At 27.2% G+C, this 21198-nt stretch overlaps 2 protein-coding genes across 2 annotated transcripts; one reads left to right on the forward strand and one right to left on the reverse strand.

The window, feature by feature from the left end:
* Positions 1 to 13182: 13182 nt before the first annotated feature.
* LOC129619023 (p21-activated protein kinase-interacting protein 1-like) lies at positions 13183 to 16252 on the reverse strand. The gene is made up of 3 exons (XM_055534083.1): positions 16071 to 16252; positions 15286 to 16019; positions 13183 to 13675 (listed from the first exon to the last, which is right to left on the reverse strand). Exons 1-3 carry the CDS (start codon positions 16143 to 16145, stop codon positions 13198 to 13200), a joined length of 1287 nt encoding a protein of 428 aa, XP_055390058.1. The 5' UTR covers positions 16146 to 16252; the 3' UTR covers positions 13183 to 13197.
* A 2897-nt stretch (positions 16253 to 19149) lies between these two features.
* On the forward strand, positions 19150 to 21198 carry LOC129618651 (nuclear envelope integral membrane protein-like). The gene is made up of 3 exons (XM_055533531.1): positions 19150 to 19330; positions 19386 to 19943; positions 20062 to 21198. Exons 1-3 carry the CDS (start codon positions 19249 to 19251, stop codon positions 20994 to 20996), a joined length of 1575 nt encoding a protein of 524 aa, XP_055389506.1. The 5' UTR covers positions 19150 to 19248; the 3' UTR covers positions 20997 to 21198.

Consider the following 21198-nt stretch of genomic DNA (forward strand, 5'->3'; position numbering starts at 1 on the left):
CATAACTGAAAAATCAGTTTTTCACTCCAATTTAAAATTATTTTTAAACGTTAAAAATGATGTTACGAAAAACTTGTAGTTTGCATGTAACAGAAATTTAGAATTTTTGATTTATTTCAATTTCCTATAAAAGTTTGGCTTACTATTGAGTCTTATTTCAACATTTGAAACTTACTTTTACTTGAATATTCAATATCTGTGAATCAAATTGAGTATAAATAACACTATAATTACAGTAAACCTAAAACAAAAGCTTCAAAAACCAACTTTTAGAAGAAGAAATATTGACTATTTATTATACTAACCTTCGAACTCGTTCCCTATGTTAAAGTTTTTTTTAATTGTTTATTTTCAATTTTTGAAAAGTTCACTATGCCTTATACCCATAAGTTTTTTTAAAAATGTATTTTTATTTATTATAAAATTAATGTTAAATATAAGAAATTTTAGTGTTTGTCTTCTACAACAAATAAAAACTAAAATAAATTCTAACCATTTAAAGTTTTTTAATATTAATCGAAAGGTAGTAGAAGTAAAATTTGCCTACATTTTTAGCACTTTTTCAAAAAAAATTTTGAAAAAAATTGCTTAGTAGTTTCACTCTGTCCGTTCGTCCGTCCGTCCGTTTGTTCGTTTGTCCGTGTGTCTGTTTACAAAATTTCTACGCCCTGGAAGATAGAAAGCTAAAATTTCATATGTACACAGATCTTTACTAAAACTTATTTCCATAGAAGAAAGATTTTACATCTAAATGCCACTTTTTAAAAATTATTTGTGATTAACTAAAAAATGGTATTTTTACCATTTTTCAAAACCAGAAACATTTTATAAATTCCACAAACGCAGAAAAGTAGTGGCTTGCTTCTTCTACAGTGGAATACCATGTTGGAATTTTACAAAAACAAAACCGTTATCTCAAATCCATTTTTTATTATGTTTTATACTGTTTTTCTCCTAGATCATAAGCTGTAGAAACCTTAAAATTTAACAACTTTTAGATATTAGTAAACAATTTCTTTTGTTAGAATAAAATTTTTTCCACCACCCTCAAGTCATCGCCTCTCAAAATTTGTAAAATTTGAATTTTTGGCACCTTACATTTCCAAAACTGCGAACTATTCGAAATTTTATAAATGCAAAATGCTAACGGTATATATGTAATTATTTTTCTTAACTCACGCAATTACCCCTTAAATCTTAGCATTATATTAACGACAAATCAAATTATTGTAAATACTCGTATATCTTGTTTATCTGTGCAAACTATAATTTAAAATCTATATTCCGTTTCAAAATCCATTTCAACTATCCGACTTGAATAATAATAGACTCTCTAATATAAAATTTGAACGGTATTTCATTATCAAAACTGAGAAAAACAAAAAGTGTCTTGAAAAAATTTGAATTTATTTTTACTTTTAATATTATTGTAATGTCAGTTAATTTAACTATACTTTTTGTATTCTTTGCTTGTTGTTTCACTTCAACTATTAATTTCTGTTAATTTCCGCTTCATATACCTAAACGTATGAACATGAAAGGTTTTTTCTTTTATTAGCAAAAGCGTTTTCCTCATTAATTTTTTGCCATAGAGAAAACGTATGTATACATACATATTATGTAAAATAGAAATCTAGAAAAATATTTTTCTCGTACCACCACACAAAAATTTCTGTAGTTTTAGAAGAATTTAAAATATCTCTTTAAGGAATCTACCTTTTTACTAGATTTGCGACGTGAAAATTCAGTTTTTCACCCATCCATTAAAAATTGATCACAAATATATTATAATTTAGATCCTTGTTTGTAGTTTGTGGCATACAGCTAATATGTATAAAATCGAAAAACGAAATCACAATCGCAAATGATTTTTCTTAACTCCAAAAATTATTTAAAATTCAATATTGAGTTAACTATTGAAAAAATTATACGAGGACGTTCGACGAATTGCGTCGTCTGAGCCTGCCTGCCGACGAAATTGCGTCGTCGGATTCAGGAAAGATGTATATAAGTGGTAGAACGATAATTACGAGGACAGAATGAGATGGTTGGTGCGACTTTCTCCGAAACAGATTGGATGTCTGAATTATATTGTTTCGTTCGCAGGTTTTCGCCATGTTGTAGGCAAACGGGATCAATAAGTTATTTACATACATACATATGGTCAAATTGAATCAAGAAATTGTCCAAAATTTAACTTTAAATCTTCTGAAGAAATTATATTACCTCGATTATATAAGCAGTGATTAACATTCGAATTGTTATTCCTCGCTAATATTTTTAGCTCACGATTTTTTTGAAAACACAAAATATGGTTTAAAAATACATATTTTAATTTTAATTTAAAAAATGGAAAATTGCTAGTTCATAAGAGATAATAATTATAATAATTAGCTTAAATTTTGAATGGGTGTGACCTTATATAAGGCTGCCTATATGGATAGACTTTACAAAATACATATACATACATAGATAATCTTTCCAAATTAAAAATTTAAAAAAATCTTCGGAAAAAGCAAAATAATTTATTTTCGGGCGTGTAATTAGTTATTATTTTCTTTAAATTTTTTCTCATTTCAGTTTCCAATCACTTTCATAAAACTTTATTTTCATTAAATTTTCACTTTTGAATCTTCTTTTAACGCTCTATGCCAACTTCATTCATAGTAAAAAAGTTTCTATAAGTGTACAACTTACACATAGTTTAGCATTTTGCTTTTTTTTTTATAAAATAAAAAAATGTTAATTATAATTAGTTTTCCGATTTTGATTTCACGACATGAGAAATTTCTTAGGCCGGGTTAGATATGTTCATGTATGTTATAACATGAACCCTTTCAAATATATATTTATAAATACTTGCAATAATTTCGTTACATAATCCTTTTTTTAATTGTATTCATTCATCGGTATCTAACTTTTTTTACAGATTTCACAATTGTAACTCAACCATATTTCATTGAATCCTTCTGGAACATTTAAGTCTGCTGTTGCATTTACTCCTTTTCACTGGCAAGTTAACTGATCTCAAGGTAAATTACACCTGAATCACAACGAACTTTCTATAAAAATTTATATAATTTGTTAATATTGCGGTTAATAATGAATTAAATTATGATCTTTATTAATAAAATCATAAATATTATGCCCGCGTTATCATCTTCGCTCTAAAATTATTCTTTTTCATGAAATAATCCCACTCATGATTTGAATTTATAAAACATTTTGATTCCGAGAAATTTATTAAAAATTATATATATTTAGTCACTCGTTTTAAAATTTAAATTTTCGAATTTAATATCATAAAAACTTTTTAATGCATGTACATAAAACGCTGAGGGAAGCCTGATAATAACAAAATATTTGCTACATATTTAAACTTTAATGGTTAACCCTTTAAATAGTGAATAATTTTAGAAAATATATAAACGATGCAAGTTTATAGTACATAAACAAAATCTATTAGTAAGTAATACATAACAGAAATTTTTCTTAATTTCAAAATTCTCATGCCCTTATGATCGTAACTATCACATGTCACATAACAAGCTTATTTTTACAATTATGTAAAACAACTGCCAAAGTGGGAAAGGGAACATACTCTACTTAGCGTTATACACAAATTTGAAAATATGCAACATATTTTACCTACTGCCTAAGATAATTCTAGCCTGTATGCAAAGTATGTGAGACGATACACTTATTTATTACGCGCATTTTCCCTTTTCAGAGAGAATTTAAGCTACTTAATGTTCACATTAAATTTTCTTAAATAAGTAAGCTTCTCAAACAATTTTTTTTCTTTTAATTAGGAATCCGCCTTACAATTATTAATTGCTTAATTAAATAATAATTGTTGTTTCACCTCACTTCTTCATCACAATTTAATACATGATAAATTATAGTAATTGTTAATTTTTAGCACTTTTCCAAAAAAATTTTGAAAAAAAGTACTTATTAGTTTCACTCTGTCCGTCCGTCCGTCCGTGGATACTTTTTTTGTTTACAAAACTTCTACACCCTTGAAGATAGAAAGCTGAAATTTAATATGTACATATTTCTTTACTAGAAACTTATTTCCGTAGAACAAAATTTTTACGTCTAGAAGTTATACCCCCCCAAAACCTTAAAAATGGCCTTTTTTAACTATTTGTTGCAATGAAACCATAAGCATTTTTGAAATTTTGCGAACGCAGAAAGACAGCGGCTTGCTTCCCCTAGCGCGGTATACTATAGTTAAACTTTAGAAAAACAAAAAGGGCCGTTCAAATTTACCGTTATCTTATTCCCTTTTTTCCAAATTTTTCACGTCAGTTTTCTTCTAGACCCCAGCCTGTAGAAGCTTGAAATATTAGAGGCTTTTAGACACTAATAAATGCTTCATTTGGTGGGAAGAAAATTTTTTTCCATCTCCACCCCCTCTCAAGTTATCGCCTCTTGAAATTTGCAAAATTTGAATTTTTGACATCTTATATTTCCGAAACCGCAAGCTTTTTCAAATTTCTATAAACGCAAAAAGCTAACGGTAATTTCCATCACATTTAAAAATATAATTATTTTTTTTAACTCACACAATTAAACCTTAAAATCGAGCATTATGTTAACCCCACTTTATATTAATTTTTATTTTATTTTAAAGACAGCATGTATGCATCATCCTAAATATATGCAAATCTAAAAATAGTTTTGTATATGAATGAAAATAATGTTAATAGTATGATAGATACACATAGACTGTATTTAAAAGCAGAATTTTCACTTGTTTAAGGGAAAAGTGCTACAATACAAACCATTGGTTTGACCCAACTTTATTAACTATGCATTTAATTATTTGACACTTTAACGTTTATAATATAGATGAAATCCACATCGAATTAGAAATTTAAGCAAAAATTACAATCAAGAAACCATTCATCTCAAAAAATCCTAAATTTGTTATTGCGATATATGTTTACATATACATTTTATAATATAAATAAAACGAAAACAATTTTAAGCATTATTTATATTAGTGCTTTTAATTGAAAAATTTAAACACTAATATTTAAGTTTTCTGTTAAATAAAAACGTTTGTCTCATATTTAAATTGACAAAGACATATTAAGTTTATTTGAAAATCTTCCTACCATAAATATTTAAGCATAGTTGATAAGAACTTGCGTTTAAAAATTTTCAGTGGTCAAGAAGTTATACACAATGAGTCAAATAAGGGCTACCCACTTAAAACTATTCTCGGTTTGTATAAAATTTCATATATAATAAAGGGTAATTTATCGGTAAATAAGAACATAAAAGTAAATTATAGTTATATTTACTTATCAAATATTGCAACTTAAAAGAATTGGGCGTAAATGTATGAGAGTATTTGGCACAGTTAAGCTCATAAATCTGTAAATTTTAACGACTTCAGTTAGCTACTAAATACTAAATGTAACATCAATTCCTCTGACAGGTTTTTGTTCAGTTCCTACAATAATTCAAAGGAATATAACTATTTTACTTACCCACATTCGAAAAATAATATGAAACTTCAGTTTTGAGGAATTTTATATTATTGTTTAGGGGAAAAGAGTTCATTTTTATCACTTTTCTAAAAATAATTTAGAAAAAAGCTCTTGATAATTTCACTCTGTCCGGCCGCTGGTTCGTCCTTATACTAAACTTCTGCACCTTTTGAGATACACAGCTCAAATTTTACATATATATAGATCTTACATATAAATAGATAAAGTAGATAAAAAGCTTATAGCCCTTCAAAGTCCTAAAAATGTCATTTTTGATTTTTTATTTCAAATTTTTGGTATCATTTTTGGTATTTTCTTTAAACGGATAATTGTAGGGATGAAATTTAGCAGCCTTTAAAATATCAATCATTTACAAAATTTTGGTGTATGAGTGAAAATAATTTAAAAAAGAGAAAAGTTTTATTTTACAAACTATTGGTTTAACCCAACTTTACTTAATTTTACTTTTTCTATTACATATATCTAACTGCAACGTTATGTTTTTAATAGCGTGCTTAAATTTGTAAATTGTAACCAATTCATTTATATATAAGAAAGATAGAAAAACAAAAACATAAATTTGTTGTAATAGATGTTTTGAATTGAGATCAATGAATGCCAATGATAAAATTAAATAGGTTTTATTTTAAGCACTTTTTCAAAAAAATTAAAAAAAAATTGCTTATTAGATTCACTCTGTCCGTCCGTCCGATTGTCAGTGTGTCTGTTTACAAAACTTCTACACCCTTGAAAATAGCAAGCTGAAATATCATACATACATGGATTTTTACTAAAAACTTATTTCCGTAGAAGAAAATTTTTACCTATTTCCCCCTCTCCAAAAGTTATAGCCCCTCAAAAACTTAAAAATGCAACACAGAAAAACAGTGGCTGGATTCTTCTACTGCGGCATGCCATATTTAAACTTTAAAAAGCAAAAGGGCCGTTAAAATTTACCATTATCTAAAATTCATTTTACGCGATTTTTTGATATTGTTTTTCTTCTAGACCCTCTTTAAAATTCGGATTTTTGAATGATTCCGGAACTGTAAACTTTTCCAAACTTCTAATAAAAATATAATTATTTTTCTTAACTCACGTAATCAACACTTAAATTCGAGGATTATATTAACGCTTTTTCATTTTTTTTCGGTTTATTTCAGAGATTGCATGCATTGCTTATCCTACAGGAATGCAATTTTTAAAGTATATTCGTATATGAGTGAGAGTAATTTTAAATAATGTAGTACATTATGTAAAATGAGTGTAATATTCTTTGCTGATAGGAAAAGTACTACATTACGAACCATTGGTTTGACCCAACATTATTTATATAACATATGAGTATTAAAAACAAAATACTCAAAACTATGTTAATTAATGGCTTGAATTCAAATAAATTATTCCAAAGGGTATTAATTCAAACAAAATATTTGTCATTTAAATATTTCTAGTAGAAAAATTAAAGCTTAATATATGAAACAAGGAAATTTATGATCGATTGTGTACATTTAATTTTGTGTCTTCAATTTAAGAAAAAATTTATTGAATTTTTTCTTCAATTTCTTTAATTAATTTTGATATCTAATTTTTATTTACATTGAAACAAAATTATATTGGGTTTCTTATATAGGCAAATAGATAAAAGCAACAAGATGAGTGTGTATGATTTAATGTTTGTAAATATACGAACAAGGATTCGTGAACAAAGAACATCATACAGATTTTTTGTAATTATAACGCTAAAAAATAATGACAGAAGAAAAACTTGCACTTTAAAATTAATTAAAACAGCGTGAAACTGTAACGTGATATAAACCCTCGGTAAAATAAGGATTTTTCCTGGACGTCGTCCAGTTTACAACCCAATTATCTCGGAAACGGGGCATCGCACCAAAAAAAGGTTATTTTAAAGGTAATTTGAAGACCAACTAAATCTTCAAATCGCGGAAAAAAATTGAATAGGGCAAATTTTTTAGTAATTGATCACTTTGTCAAAAATTTTCCTTTTTTTTTTCTTTTTTAATTTTTTTCCTCAATAACTGTGCAAGTAATTCCTTAAATGACTTAAAAATTTTTTTTGAATAAAGAGTTACTTTTCAACTTTCCACTGCATATTAATTATTTTAAATCAGTTATTAATTATGGAAGTTATAGCCATGTAAGTCGATACACCTTTTTGTTGAAAGCAAAATTTTCAACCGGGATTTTGGAAGTCAAATATTCATTTGCGACCTCCTCCCAACATCCCCCGAACGCCCGCAAATAGTTATTTCAATCTTTCCACTCCTCATAGTTCACAAATACTTGATATCGTTATCCATCATAAAACAACGTTTCGTTAGGGAAGGTAAGTTTCAACAGAAACATATGGAAACAGAGTATTAACCCAGGCTAAACAACCCATCGGTTGCTCGATTTACCCACGTTTTATTTGCAAGCGAACAATATCTCCCTTGATTTTTTTCCTCAACTTTATGCTGCCGTAACATTTTATAATTTCTCTATTCATCTCTATAAAGTACAGTTATTGACTAATATGTGTTAATTTAAATAAGTTTTATATTCTCTTGCTATCTACGTACAAATATATATCAAACACATTCATTTACACAAAGTTTTACTTCCTGTTATATTTAAAATACTTAATACAAAAGTTTAAATAAAAATATCATCAAGTCCGTCACACCTGTTCAAAAATTTTAAAATGATAAATCAAAACTCTTTTTTCTTTCTTCTCATTTCGAATAACCCTCCCCGTGACTTCCCATTTAAATCAACGCTTATAATTTAAAATGATCTTTTTAGTTATTATAAATATTTAATGATCCATAACCTTAATAATTTATACTCGTATATAACAAAAATAAGCGCAATTCATCGATAACTCAGTCTACGTGTGTTACTACAGATGAATTCAGATCGAACATTTTCTCCAATATAAAATATATGATCCATGAAATCGCTATACTCACCTCCAAAAACAAAACCAAAACAGAACGGTATCTAAGTAAATTTTTTGTTATTTAACATGAGAAGGGTCAAAATCTCAAAAAGTTAAATAGTATGCAATTTGAGCACGAATTGAGCTAGTCATAATTATGTTATATTCATATATAATATGTATGTACGTACATACATATTTTAGTATTTCCGTGTTACGACTATAAGTTTATATGTATATATGAGCATAAGAAAATTAAAAAAATGGTAATATGTACTGACTTTGATTTTCACTTTTCTTTTTATTTATAACTTCTGTTTTCATATATGTATGTACTCGTAGTTATTAGAAAAAAATATGCTAGGTAAAATACAATGAAATTGAGTTTTTATCATATGCGCCTGCTGAAAAGTTTCCAGATAAATAATTAATATTACGTACATAACTACAAGTATATGACTTTTTTCTTTTTTAAATTATGTGCAAGGCCAGAAATATATAAAGCAGTATTTGATTACATTTATGTTTCGTATATTAGCAACAGTGATATAAAATGAGAATTCTATGTGAAAGTAATGTGATTAATCTTAAAATATTGGATGTTGAAGACAAAATTTAGTTGAACTTTTTTAATTCATTGGTAAAGAGAAAGAAATCCATTGCGATATTTCTTATAAAAATGAAGGTTTACCCAAAATATAAATATTTAAAAGAAAAAAATTAATTCAATTTGTCCTTGTTTAAGTTGGAAATTTAATTTCAAACTTAATTGGTAATAAATTGAACGAAATTTGCAAGACTCACAAAGATCTTTTTAACAGTAAATAACATTATTTACTAACTTTCGTAATGAAAAGCTTTTAAAATTAAAAAATAATTAAGGCAATGATAAGTGAGTCATCAATATTTTATTATTCTACACGTTCAAGGACATCCAAATAAGCCAGAGCGTGCTATCTTCCCGGTATGAGCAGTGTTTCTCAGCGGGATCCGCATGCAATGTGTCGCATCGCATTTCACAGAAAGGAAATATAAAATTGGTATAGTACTTTAAATGTTTAAAAAAAAACTTGTAAAAGCATTCTAAACGTTTTATTTCTCAAAGCATGTGCTCCGAGACTTTTTTTGATTTTAAGCAGAATTTAGTGTTGCTGAAACAATCTTTAAAGCAAATAAGGGGCCTTACTATGTAATTCAATTTTGTGAAATGATTTTCGTAATCGGAAAAATGGCAAGGTAGCAAAATGGCAAACATTTTGGGTGGTATTAGCTTTCTATATTTGCAAATACGAAAATCCAATTACATAGTAAGGCCTAAGCGCTTGATTTATCTCATTAGAGAGTGTGTCATGGGCACTAGAAAGTATTTATAGTAGTTGTAGGACGCAATACTTATTTTGCACGCAATCAAATTTGTTTTTTTGAGGAATCACGAATGAAAACAGGTTGGGAACCATTACTTTAGACAAAGTCAATACTGCATACTGGTAGGAGTTATGCCATTTTCTTTTCTTTTATATTCTCTATGCCACTCTACGTCCCGCACTCTTTTCATATGTAGCTGCTATTTTCGAAACAGTTTCAAAACATTCAACGCTATTTTAGATATCGTTCACTATTCGTTATTGTTTTTATATTTTGAAATTCTAGACAAACTCAACTGCTTTGATTAGTGCAAGATCCTTGTAAATCTTCATTAGCTGTATAAAGATAATTTCACAAATTACCAAAAATTTATATTTTAAAGTCTTTTTTGGATTTTTAATTCTTTCATTTTACACGCTGTGACGTCACAAATTATAAATCAATTTTTGAGGGTAATTTAGCATGTTACGAAATTTCAATAAATATACATACACATGTATATATTTGCATGCACAAAGACAGTATAATATATAAGTATATGTAATTAAACACAATACATAATTTATTGTTTAAAATAAAACAATATATTCTTTTATTCTTGTATATTTTTCTAAATTCTTATCACAGTCCTTATCACAATTCACATGTATACATAAACATATGTATGTGCAAATGTGCGTAGTGCATATTATGGATGTGTTAAAACGATAAAGCAAAAATATTTTGAATAAATAAAGAAAAAAAAACAATGTAATAAAAATGCGAGATAAACCTAACACAATCTTCTTAAAAATATTGCGATTTGTGTTCAGAACAATCAAAAATTTCATTGGCAATATCAATGTAAGTTAAGGATCAAATAAAATTTCTTGATAACATTCTTCTTCATTTATTGTTGCTGATGATAACATACAATAGATCATTTTTGTGGTATAAAACTGCAGACAGAATTTAGTCATACTTGGTACCGACCTACCATCTACATGCACTTAAATTTAGTAGAAACTGTGTTTTTAAAATAAGGAAAAGCATTTGAAGGAAACACTTACCTACATATTATATATGTACATAATTTTGTAAATATTGGTGTGGACATGAAACTCTTAAAATTTTTATTGTTTTACTTTTTTAAACTCACATTTGCTGATTCGGTTACTGAGTCAACTAATTTAAGTGAATTAAATGGTTACTTAAAAATAAATTCAGATAAAACATATACTCGTAACATAAAAGAAGGTGACCTTTTGCAATGCAACGTTCAAGAAGTCGACTCCCAAACCATATTTGGAAAAAACAAAGGTAAAGTTTTAATTTCAAAGAAAAGCATTTTAATTTTTGTTCTAAAATTCTTTATGTTTTAACAGTTGAAAAAACCAAGAAAAGTAATATTTTTAAGTATCATAATGCATCTATATCCAAAAATCAATGCATTTCATTTGCGGTTAAAGCTGACCGTGAAATTACAATTGCTTTAGCTGATTCTAGAAAAGAAGAGGTATATGAAATATTTTTGGGATTAGGTGAAAAAACTAATTTTTATTCAAAAATCCGTCATTTAAATATTGGATCTAAATACAATGATAGTCAAAATTTTGAAACCAATAATATTCTTAGTGAATTTTTTTATCAACATTTTTGGTTAAGTTGGTACAAAGATAAGATTAAAATTGGATACTTTTATAAAAATGAGCCTCTTATGGAAATGAATGTAAAAAAAATATTTCAAATAGAGTATATTGGTTTGAGGGGTGCTCAATCTGATGCTGAATGGATCATTCTCGAACCCAACTGTCCTGAAAATTATATGAATAAAACAAATGATATTATAGCAACAAAATGTTTTAAAATTCAAAACGAAAAATTTTTCGTTGAAAACCGTTTACAAAATATCTTGCTACAACAAATGATTTTAGACTTTGAAAACTTTAAAAATTTATCTGAAAATCGAAAAACACCATCATTTTTAAAAAGATGTCTTACTGATTTAGAAGAAAACTATTCAAAAGCTAAAGAATACAATGAAAAAATCCTTGGTAATGTTTTATTAGATGAAAGAGAATTGCAGAGTTATATTGACAATGAAATATTTATAAAAATTAAAAAAATATTTTTTGAACATTTCTACCTACTTCAAAAAGAAGAAAGTCATGAAATTATTCCTCAAACATCTAGTTCCAACATATCAGCATTTCCAAAATTCGAACATAATTTCAAACCTCCGTTAGAGATGGGATTTATTTATTTTAGCATATCAATTGATAATAGCAAGCTTGTTTATGTTGAACTATTATTGGATACTAAAGAACGAATTGAAATATCAATAGGAAATTTAAACAGTTCTATTTCAGTGTTAAACGCTAACAACAAATTGAGAGATCTCAACATTATACAAACAGCAAATTTCATGGATAGTCAAAAAAATAATTTTCAAAATAATTTTGGATTCTGGCTTCAATTAAGTATTAATAACACAATTCTTGTTGGTCGGCAAGAGGAATCAAAAGAATTTTTGCAGCTCAGTATGTCCAAAACATTTAAAATCATCTCACTGGAGCTATCCAGATATGCTAATATCAACGGTTTTAATTTACGTTACGAATAAAATTTTCGAATACTGACATTTACAATACAAATATAAGCGGTTTCAATAAACAAAAATTATAGTTTGTGTTGATGGATTTGTAAATTTTAGCATTATTTTTTATAAACATAAAAACGGATCCATTTTAAAATTCGTGCATATATTATATAAATATAGCCAATTTTTTTCTTAAAAATTAAAATTAATTTTTAAAAATTGTGATGTACTTTATACTTTTTCTTTATAGCTTATTTCAATAAAAATATGAGTTTTTTTGAAATTATAAAAAGCTCTGAAAAGCGCTATTCAAGAGTTTGAAAGCACAGTATAATTTCGTATCCGAAGTACTTTCGGAATGGAAAGCGTTCGAAAAACTAAAATTTTACCAAAATCTCATATAAAATTATACATATATGATTTCAATTTTTTGTTCAGATTTTTGCTAAAATAATAAAATGTGAAAATATCTTAGAACATCAAAACAGATTTATTTTTTTCACATAATTTGTAGGTTCGAAAGCAAATATATTATTCGAAATTCTGCTCACATATCGATTGGAAACTTGTATCTATTGAGAAACAAGATTTGTCCTTCTATGTATATCTTCCTCTTTTCCAGAGAGAGTTTCATTACAATTCTAGCTGCTTAAGGAATGATTGAATTCTAATCCGCAAAAATATCAACACATTTAACGCATAAAATTTTACCTAACCAAAACTCCCAACGACACATCATTTTGCGTTATTCATATTGCGATAAATAAAAGCAGCACTTTTTTAATTTGAATAATTTTATTTTTTATTTAAATATATTCTATCTCCTTTTTTTTCTTAATTTTTTTTAAGTTTTTTCGTTTACTGATCTTTCCACTTTCATGTCTCTTTATTAGCTTTTTTTTATTTTTATTCTTTATTTTTTCATTTCCTTTTCTGGTTTTATTTTGAATATTTTCTTTTTTTATCCTTACAAAAGTGCCAACATTTTCATCGGTATCAGAAGATTCTTGATTTGAATTAATTTTTACATTATTCAACTCTAAGTTGTCTTCATATTCGACAGCAACATGCTGTAAGTTTCTGAAAGTGGCTTTTGATGCAGTGGTTTCTTTATTTTTTGGCGTCACTTCTGCAATTTCAGATTCTGTCAACAAATAATCCTTTTTGAAATGTTGTAAATTTAACAGCGCCATACATGTTGGCCTACAGCCAATATTTACTGATGTAATTTTTTTTAGACTTAGGTTATCAATGGATATGTTCCACAGGGCTATTTCTCCAGAGCTAAAATTATACATAATGACTTTCACAGTTTATTTAAATTTTACATTTAAAATTAACACAAAAACTTTATGTGTATAATATAATTATGTATGTACATACATATGCATAAGTTTCTAAAGCAAATATTTTATTTAAAAGCATTAGATACCTGTTAGGTAAGGAAAATTTAATTTACAACTTTTATACCTATTTAAAAAAGTTGCTTTTCAATTTGGATTTTTTACATTAATAAAAATATCTTATTGACCGGAGAAAAAAAATTTTGTACATATAAAAAATATCTCCAAAACTTTATTCTATACGTTAAAATACGGACAAAAATATTTAACAGGAGAAATAACTATCGTAATTAAAAGAACATTAATTTTGATGGGCCCGATTTTTTTAAAAATTGGCAGAAATTATTAACTTTAAAGAAAATGATGACCTATTTATAACATAAACGTTTCGGTTGGTATGAACCCTGCACCTTGACAATCTGAATTTTAAAATTTGTTTTTGAAATATCAAGATTTAGATTTTACTGTTGTATGCCATGTACTCGAAACTGTCAAACCAATCCATGGAAAGTGCACGAATGTGTTTGACCTATAATTGGACACACAACTGCCAGTTTCATTAATTTAATTTAAGCATTTTCGCAAATAATAAAAATTTCCTTTTGAAATTGTATGGCAGCTACCCGAACCTGTCAAATCATTCCAACAATACTTCAAGGATATATATGGCCAACTATGGGACAAATACATGCCAAGTTTCATGAATATAGCTTTATTACTTTTCCGAATTTATAGAATTGGCATTACGAGTTACGAGTCGCCATACCTACCCGAACAAGTATAGCCATTCCAATAAAATTTTTAAAACATTATATAGAATAAAATTGAACACACCTTTGCAAAATTTGTTATTAATATCTCTATTAGTTTTTGAAATATTTAAAAAATCTCTTTGAGTTTTACGGTCCTATTACAATAACAGCCACCTTTGACTGAAAAGAAACAACTTGTGAAAGTTTGGTGTCGATTGGCTTATTCGTTTTTAAGTTATCCTGCGATCAGACTGACAGACGAACGTACATGGCTAAATCAATGCAGAATTTTACACTGAGTAAGAATATATATACATGTCCATACCGGAGACGACTCCATCAAGTGATTACGAACTCAGTGAATATGCCCTTGCCGAAGGTGCAAGGTATAAAAAGAACTTCAATTTTATTTTGATTTTACAAGATCATATAAAATTTTTAATATCAGATGATATTTAATATAGACAAACATGTAAAATAACAAAAAATAATTTCCGTAAAATTTAACTAGAAAAACTAAAAAGGAATACCACTGATGTCTAGGTGATTCCTCAATGGTATCGAAGATATTACTGCTTTATAAGTAATTGTAGTTTCATAATTGGAATACAAATCTACACTTTTATTACAACCTAATAGGAATATCTACATCTAAACACAATTTAGGTTGTATTAAGATGTAAATGTTTCCATTAGCTATATTTAAACTGTTTTCAGCACTTTCATGTTTCCATGTTTACCTGATGCTATTTGTAGATAATTTAAAAATTACTCATATATTTCTAAAATGGAAAATTACCTGGATGCTGTAGCCAAAATATTGTTACAATGCGAAATGCATTTTATACGCTTTTCGTCAACTTCTGTATATATCTCTTTATCTTTTAAATGAATTGTAGATAAAATAACCTTTCCATTTTCTAAACCAATTGCAAAACTTTCTTCAGTAATCCAACATAGACACACTGGCTTTGATTGTAATTTAATTTCTTTTTCAGTTTTTTTATTTTCTATACTTATCAGCTCAACAACTCTTAAGCCCGACAAAAGAAAATAATTGCCCTTAGGTGACCATTCAATGCACTCTGGTGATTTTCCTAAGTGCTCTTTTGATTTCAGATTAGTTTTAAAAACACAACGGCCAGTTAATAAATTCCACGTTCTGGCAACAAAGTCTTGCCCTAATGACAGCACAAGTTTACCACTTGGATGACATGATATATGTTTAACTGCTGATCCATCATGTGCTTTTTCCCAATTGCCATCAATATTCCAAGACCCTACACGAATGGCAAGCATACGGCCATCTTCAGCGCCAGATAATAATTGCTTTGAATTTGGCGTAAATTTTAATGTGTTTATCGTTCCAGTGTGATTAATTAATATTTGAACTTCTTTTCGTTGTTTCATATCGAAAATGAATATCTTATCGTCTGCACCTCCAGATGCTAAATATTTTTCCGAAACAGCAACGGCTCGAACGGATGCAGTGTGCGACTTTGAAGAAAATGTTGGTAATAGCATATATTGATCCTAAAAAATATCCGACTTTCAATTTAAGATTACAAAGAATGATTTTATTACATTTTTGAATTTAGCTTTATATCCAAGAAGGAACTCCTCGTATGTGCCAATAATTATTTCAATATCTTCAATCATAATTTTAAAAAATAGCTTATTTAAAAGTTTATATTTATACCTAATTGTTTTATTTCAAAAACAAAATTTCCTAAAACTCAAAAAATTTAAAGAAATAAAAAGCACGTTTGTTTGTTATTGATTTCATTTCAATATAAAATAGTCATGGGAAATATTTATCGATGCTCGATGTATCGAAAGTACATTTCAATACATCATTGATAATTAAAATTTTTAATATTTACTTATTTTATTTCATTAAGTAATGAAAGTTAAAAAAACAACAAAATATTTTAAATTGAAATAATATTGTATTGAACTGTATAGAACGTTTTTAATGTTTAAAATTCTATGTCATTATCCCAACTATTAGTATTTTAATATAACTGGCTTGTATAAAATTTAAAACATTCTCATTAAAACTAAAAAAGAAACTTCATTATTCAGACTTACTTAATTTTCATCATCATACAATATTTCAAGATTGCATCTGTAATATTTAGCTAGCCAAAAAGTTTCGAAAGTTAAATAAAAAGCAACAAACAACATAGTTTAATGCGTGTATCTCGCTTTTTTACTCACTTTTTATACCCTTTCAAATCAGGACCATCCGTATTTTCTAATGAATGGTTCACTTTTGCATTTTTTCTCAAATTATCGATCCTATTATACATAGGGTAGGAGTCTGTCATAATTTTTTTATCACTCACATTTTGGCGAATCTATTATTCATCTCTGGTATCTTCGCTAAAGAATGAACTTTCAAAAATTGGTGTCATCATTAAAAAAAATTAGTGATGCAACTTCTTACTATTAACTAATATCTTCGGTGAAAGTATTAGGTCTGTGTGGTATAAGAAAGTTTTTAAAAACTTTTAAAAACTTTATAAAGTTCTTGCATGCGAACTGTCCGGGATAGTACTTTTTTAACAAAAATGAGAAAAAATGATGACATTCTCATTTTAAAGTTTTTTCAAGTTTTGTAAAGTAAAATTAATTGTGTTTTAAAAAATTTTCAAATCTTACCGCTGTCTAAACTTGGCTATGTTTTCTTGGTTATGTCACAAGGTTTTATTTTTGAAAAAAAAAATTATTCATTAACAATACCTTTGTTTTCAAAACTTTTCAATTAAAAATAAAATAATACCATCAAAATGGGTTCAAAAATGGTTTTTTCTAAATTTCACCCTTTAATATTCCAAAATCAAAATTTTTGGTTTTTGGTATAGCCAAAAAATATTTGTTTACGTTTGATTATTACTTTGAAATATGATGTTTTTCGCATATTTATAAAGTTTTTAAAGGTTTTTACAAGCTTTCTGTCTGGTTTATTTTTTCATTAAATGAGAATTTTTTCTTTTTCGCTTGTTGAAATTTTGTCAATGTTTCTCTTTTTAAAGTTTTATTGCAGACAGACCTATTATGTATACGTATTATGTATACGAGTAGAAGTTTTTCCCTTGCAGACATTTTATCTTTCATTAACTTTTTTTTGGCAAAAATGACAAAGACTATAGTAAGATTTCTATGAGCTTAAAGTAAATGTTGTTTCTTGAAACTTTTCAGAATGAAAAACACAAATCCTAAATTTTGTTGATAAATATTTTTCTGTTTACTTATTTAAGCTACTAATATTTTGAATCCACTTTTTCCTTAAATTAAAACTAAGTCATTAAGATACCTGTGTGTTGCAGGTTTTAATTTTAACTGCCATAGTATTAAACGATTGTAATATATTGACGTAAAAGGCATCTATAATTTCGGTATTTGGAACTATCTAACAAAACTAGACTAAACTTTTTATATATTTTTTTAAACTATTCAAATTTTCCAAAATCAAAAATAAATTTTATAATAACAGGTACTAAGCGTGTACATGTTTTTTTCCCTAAAAGTAGTTAAACAATTTTTTATTTTCATTAAAAATTATTAATTTAGGTAGCATATATACATCAAGCGAAATCTGGTGATTCAATTTGACCACGATGAAATCGGATGAGAAATTCTGTTTACACATTGAACTTTATTCTTTAAATATGTTGTCAAATTAAACTTCTATTATTTATTACAGTGTAGTTCTAAGTATGTAAGATCTGCGTTGATAAAAATGACAAACATGCGACACAAATCATATTTAATATAGGATTAAATCTGAATCTGATGAAAATCTGTTGTGTAATAAAATGTGATATTAGATAAAATCTAATGAAAAATAGAAACATATCCGGTTATCTGTGAGATTTTTAAAAATAAATGTTCATGGCGAAAAGTAAATTAAAAGTTTTGCCAGGATCATTTGATTTTTGGTTTTTTTTCAACTTTTGTTGCCAGTTTATAAATTACAAAATTTTAAAAACAAAGTGTTCAAAACTTTAACGTAAAAGTATAGATAGAATCTGATGTGCAGATTGTCTGATCCTAGATTTAGTCTGAGGGTAACTGGCACTTAATTTATGTTTTCGAAATAGCAAAATACTGACTATAACTTTTTTGTCATTTAAAAATTTAGAAAGTATTTATTTTATTTTAATAAGTTCAAAAGTTGAGCAAAAAATAAAATGGCAAGAATTAAATTCTTTCATATGACTGGATCGTCAACGCAATCAAAAATTGCAATTATTTGGTATAACTAGTACAGTACAGGAAAACAAAATTAACATAACATTTAAAAACCCCTGCAGCAAAGTTTAAGTAGATTCAACTTGAGAGAGAGAAAAAAGCTGCAAAAAGAGAATGTCAAAATTTATTTTTTTTTCATTTCTCCAAAATCAAATGTTTATCATTTTATCAAGAAGTCGCCTCACGTATTGGATATGAATCGTTGCATGACGCGCCACCTTAAAAAATAGCATTCCTATTTGTCAAAATATATAAGATATTATGTTATATTTCCGATTAATGTAGTTACGTTACGTATGGACTTGTATTGTGGCATGTGATATGCCAATTTATTGACAGACTATAATTGACATCAAATATTATAGAGTTGTATTTGTTAAAATACTTAGCTGTTAAATTTGTTAATTTCATAAGTTATGATATTTGTGCTTTCAAAATAAATTTAAAATTATGAAAACTTAAAACGCCTATATTGTGAAAAATGAAATAACCATTTCAGGGAAAAATGCTGTTTATTAATTTTATGTTATATATTTTATACATCTTAGATGTTGGCGAATGCTTAGGAGTAAATAAAAAATTGAAAGGTAAATTCTGAAAAAAATAAAAAAGTAGAAAAAATATAGCTTTTACTTATTGTAGTAAGTTACCTACTTCCTGGAGAAATTATTCATTTTGTACCAGACGAAAAACGAAGGGGCTTTTTTGAATCAGATATAAGGATATATTGTTATGAAGGAACGCAAAAAAAGATTACGAATTATTTTCAAACTGTGAATTTCCAAATAGATATTGAAAATATAGATGATTTTACACAGTATGAAGGCGAAACTGCAGAAATAGTCAAACAACATTATGAAGAACAGAAATCTTTATTTTCTTTCAACTTTTTTTCATACAAAAAGCCAAAAATGAGACTGAATCCATTCAATCAAACCTGTATAGGAATAGATACGTTGCAACCCTACACCATTCGTTTAAATTTAATTCGAGTTGATTTTTGGAAGTTTTTTACATTTTGTATCGTAATACTAATATTTCTATATTCAGCAAAGATGAGCCAAAATTCTTTATTCTACTATATAGCAGGCGTATCATTAGGCATTTGCGCGTCTTTTCTTATATTGTTTTACTTGGCGGGAAAATTATTTCCACGACGTTCAATGATGATTGGCATGGTTGCCGGTGGTTCAACTTTAGGTAAGCAAGCATATCAAAGTGTAAAAAAATTTGATTAAATAAACATTTTATTTTCCGATATTCATATTTTAGTATTTAACAAAACTTAATGAATAAATCACATATTTTCAATTTCCAGCTCTTTATGTTTTTCATTTAATTTGGGAAAATATTCAACTTATATTTGTATCATACAAAAATTATGTCATTGGATATGTTTTGGTTACTGGGTTTATTAGCTTTGTTCTGTGTTATCGTTTTGGACCTCCAAAGAACCAACGAAGTAAAGATTTAATTGAATGGTGCCTACAGATTACTTCTCTTTCTGTTATATATTTCTCCAGTTACTACACGGAAGCCAGTGTCGGAATTATTGTAATAATTTTAATTCTTTACTATTTTCCAAAGGAATGGATAAGGTACATTAGAGGCATATATAGAAAATGGTTTCCACCTCGACGAAGATATCTTACTTTAGCCGAATACAAGCAACAAGGAATTATTGAAACCGAAAAAGCTTTGGCAGAACTTCGTAAATATTGCAATAGTCCTGAATGTAAACAATGGAAAGTCATGACAAAATTAAAAAATCCTAAAAGATTTGCCTCATTTATTGAAGGTGAAGAACATTTGATGGATGAAGAAATTTTTGATCATGAAAATAGTAAATTAGAAACAGATTCTGAAGACAGCGACTATGATTTAGTTAATAAAAAAACAGTTCCTAAAAATGAAATTGATGAAGAAATAAGTGACGACGAGGAATATATTGTACCAATAAGAAATACCCAACATAGTATTTCAGCATCTCATATTTTTTCACCAAACCAAAATAAAAATTACTCGTATAGCTACAAAAATTCAAGTTATCCTCATGCGCATGTTAGTAGCAGTAATAAAAAATCTATAACCAGTAATAATTCTATACGTTCACCGAACTATATTTCACCGACAAATTTAAGAAATTCTCCTTATAGTCCAAGGAATGCAACTTCGAATTACATACGACGTACTCCAGATACTTCTAGAGTACACTATAGATCCTTTCGTGAATATAGTGACGAAGAAAGCTAATTTAAACATTTTAAATTTAATTTGTCGCCTTGCATAATTAATGATACGCTTTTTGACTTCTTACAAAAATGACTGCAAAAGTTTTTTTAGTTTATAAAAATTAATAATAGGGTTTAAGTACTTATTTAGTTAAAGGATTTTCTTAAATTATTAACATTTAGTTAGAAGCATTTTGAAAAATATTTTGTGACAATAAAAATAA

Source organism: Condylostylus longicornis, unplaced genomic scaffold (genome assembly GCF_029603195.1).
Source record: "Condylostylus longicornis isolate FDR11 unplaced genomic scaffold, ASM2960319v2 ptg000010l, whole genome shotgun sequence".
Taxonomy (NCBI): Eukaryota; Metazoa; Arthropoda; class Insecta; order Diptera; family Dolichopodidae; genus Condylostylus; species Condylostylus longicornis.

What these genes read in the sequence shown, in the direction of transcription:
- LOC129619023 (XM_055534083.1), bottom strand. Translation starts at nt 16,145, where the DNA reads ATGATTGAAGATATTGAAATAATTATTGGCACATACGAGGAGTTCCTT. An exon ending in ATAAAGCTAAATTCAAAAAT is followed by an intron (nt 16,020 to 16,070) that starts GTAATAAAATCA and finishes GATATTTTTTAG; the next exon opens with GATCAATATATGCTATTACC. An exon ending in ATTTTGGCTACAGCATCCAG is followed by an intron (nt 13,676 to 15,285) that starts GTAATTTTCCAT and finishes GTATAATTTTAG; the next exon opens with CTCTGGAGAAATAGCCCTGT.
- LOC129618651 (XM_055533531.1), top strand. Translation starts at nt 19,249, where the DNA reads ATGCTGTTTATTAATTTTATGTTATATATTTTATACATCTTAGATGTT. An exon ending in AGTAAATAAAAAATTGAAAG is followed by an intron (nt 19,331 to 19,385) that starts GTAAATTCTGAA and finishes TACTTATTGTAG; the next exon opens with TAAGTTACCTACTTCCTGGA. An exon ending in TGCCGGTGGTTCAACTTTAG is followed by an intron (nt 19,944 to 20,061) that starts GTAAGCAAGCAT and finishes TTCAATTTCCAG; the next exon opens with CTCTTTATGTTTTTCATTTA.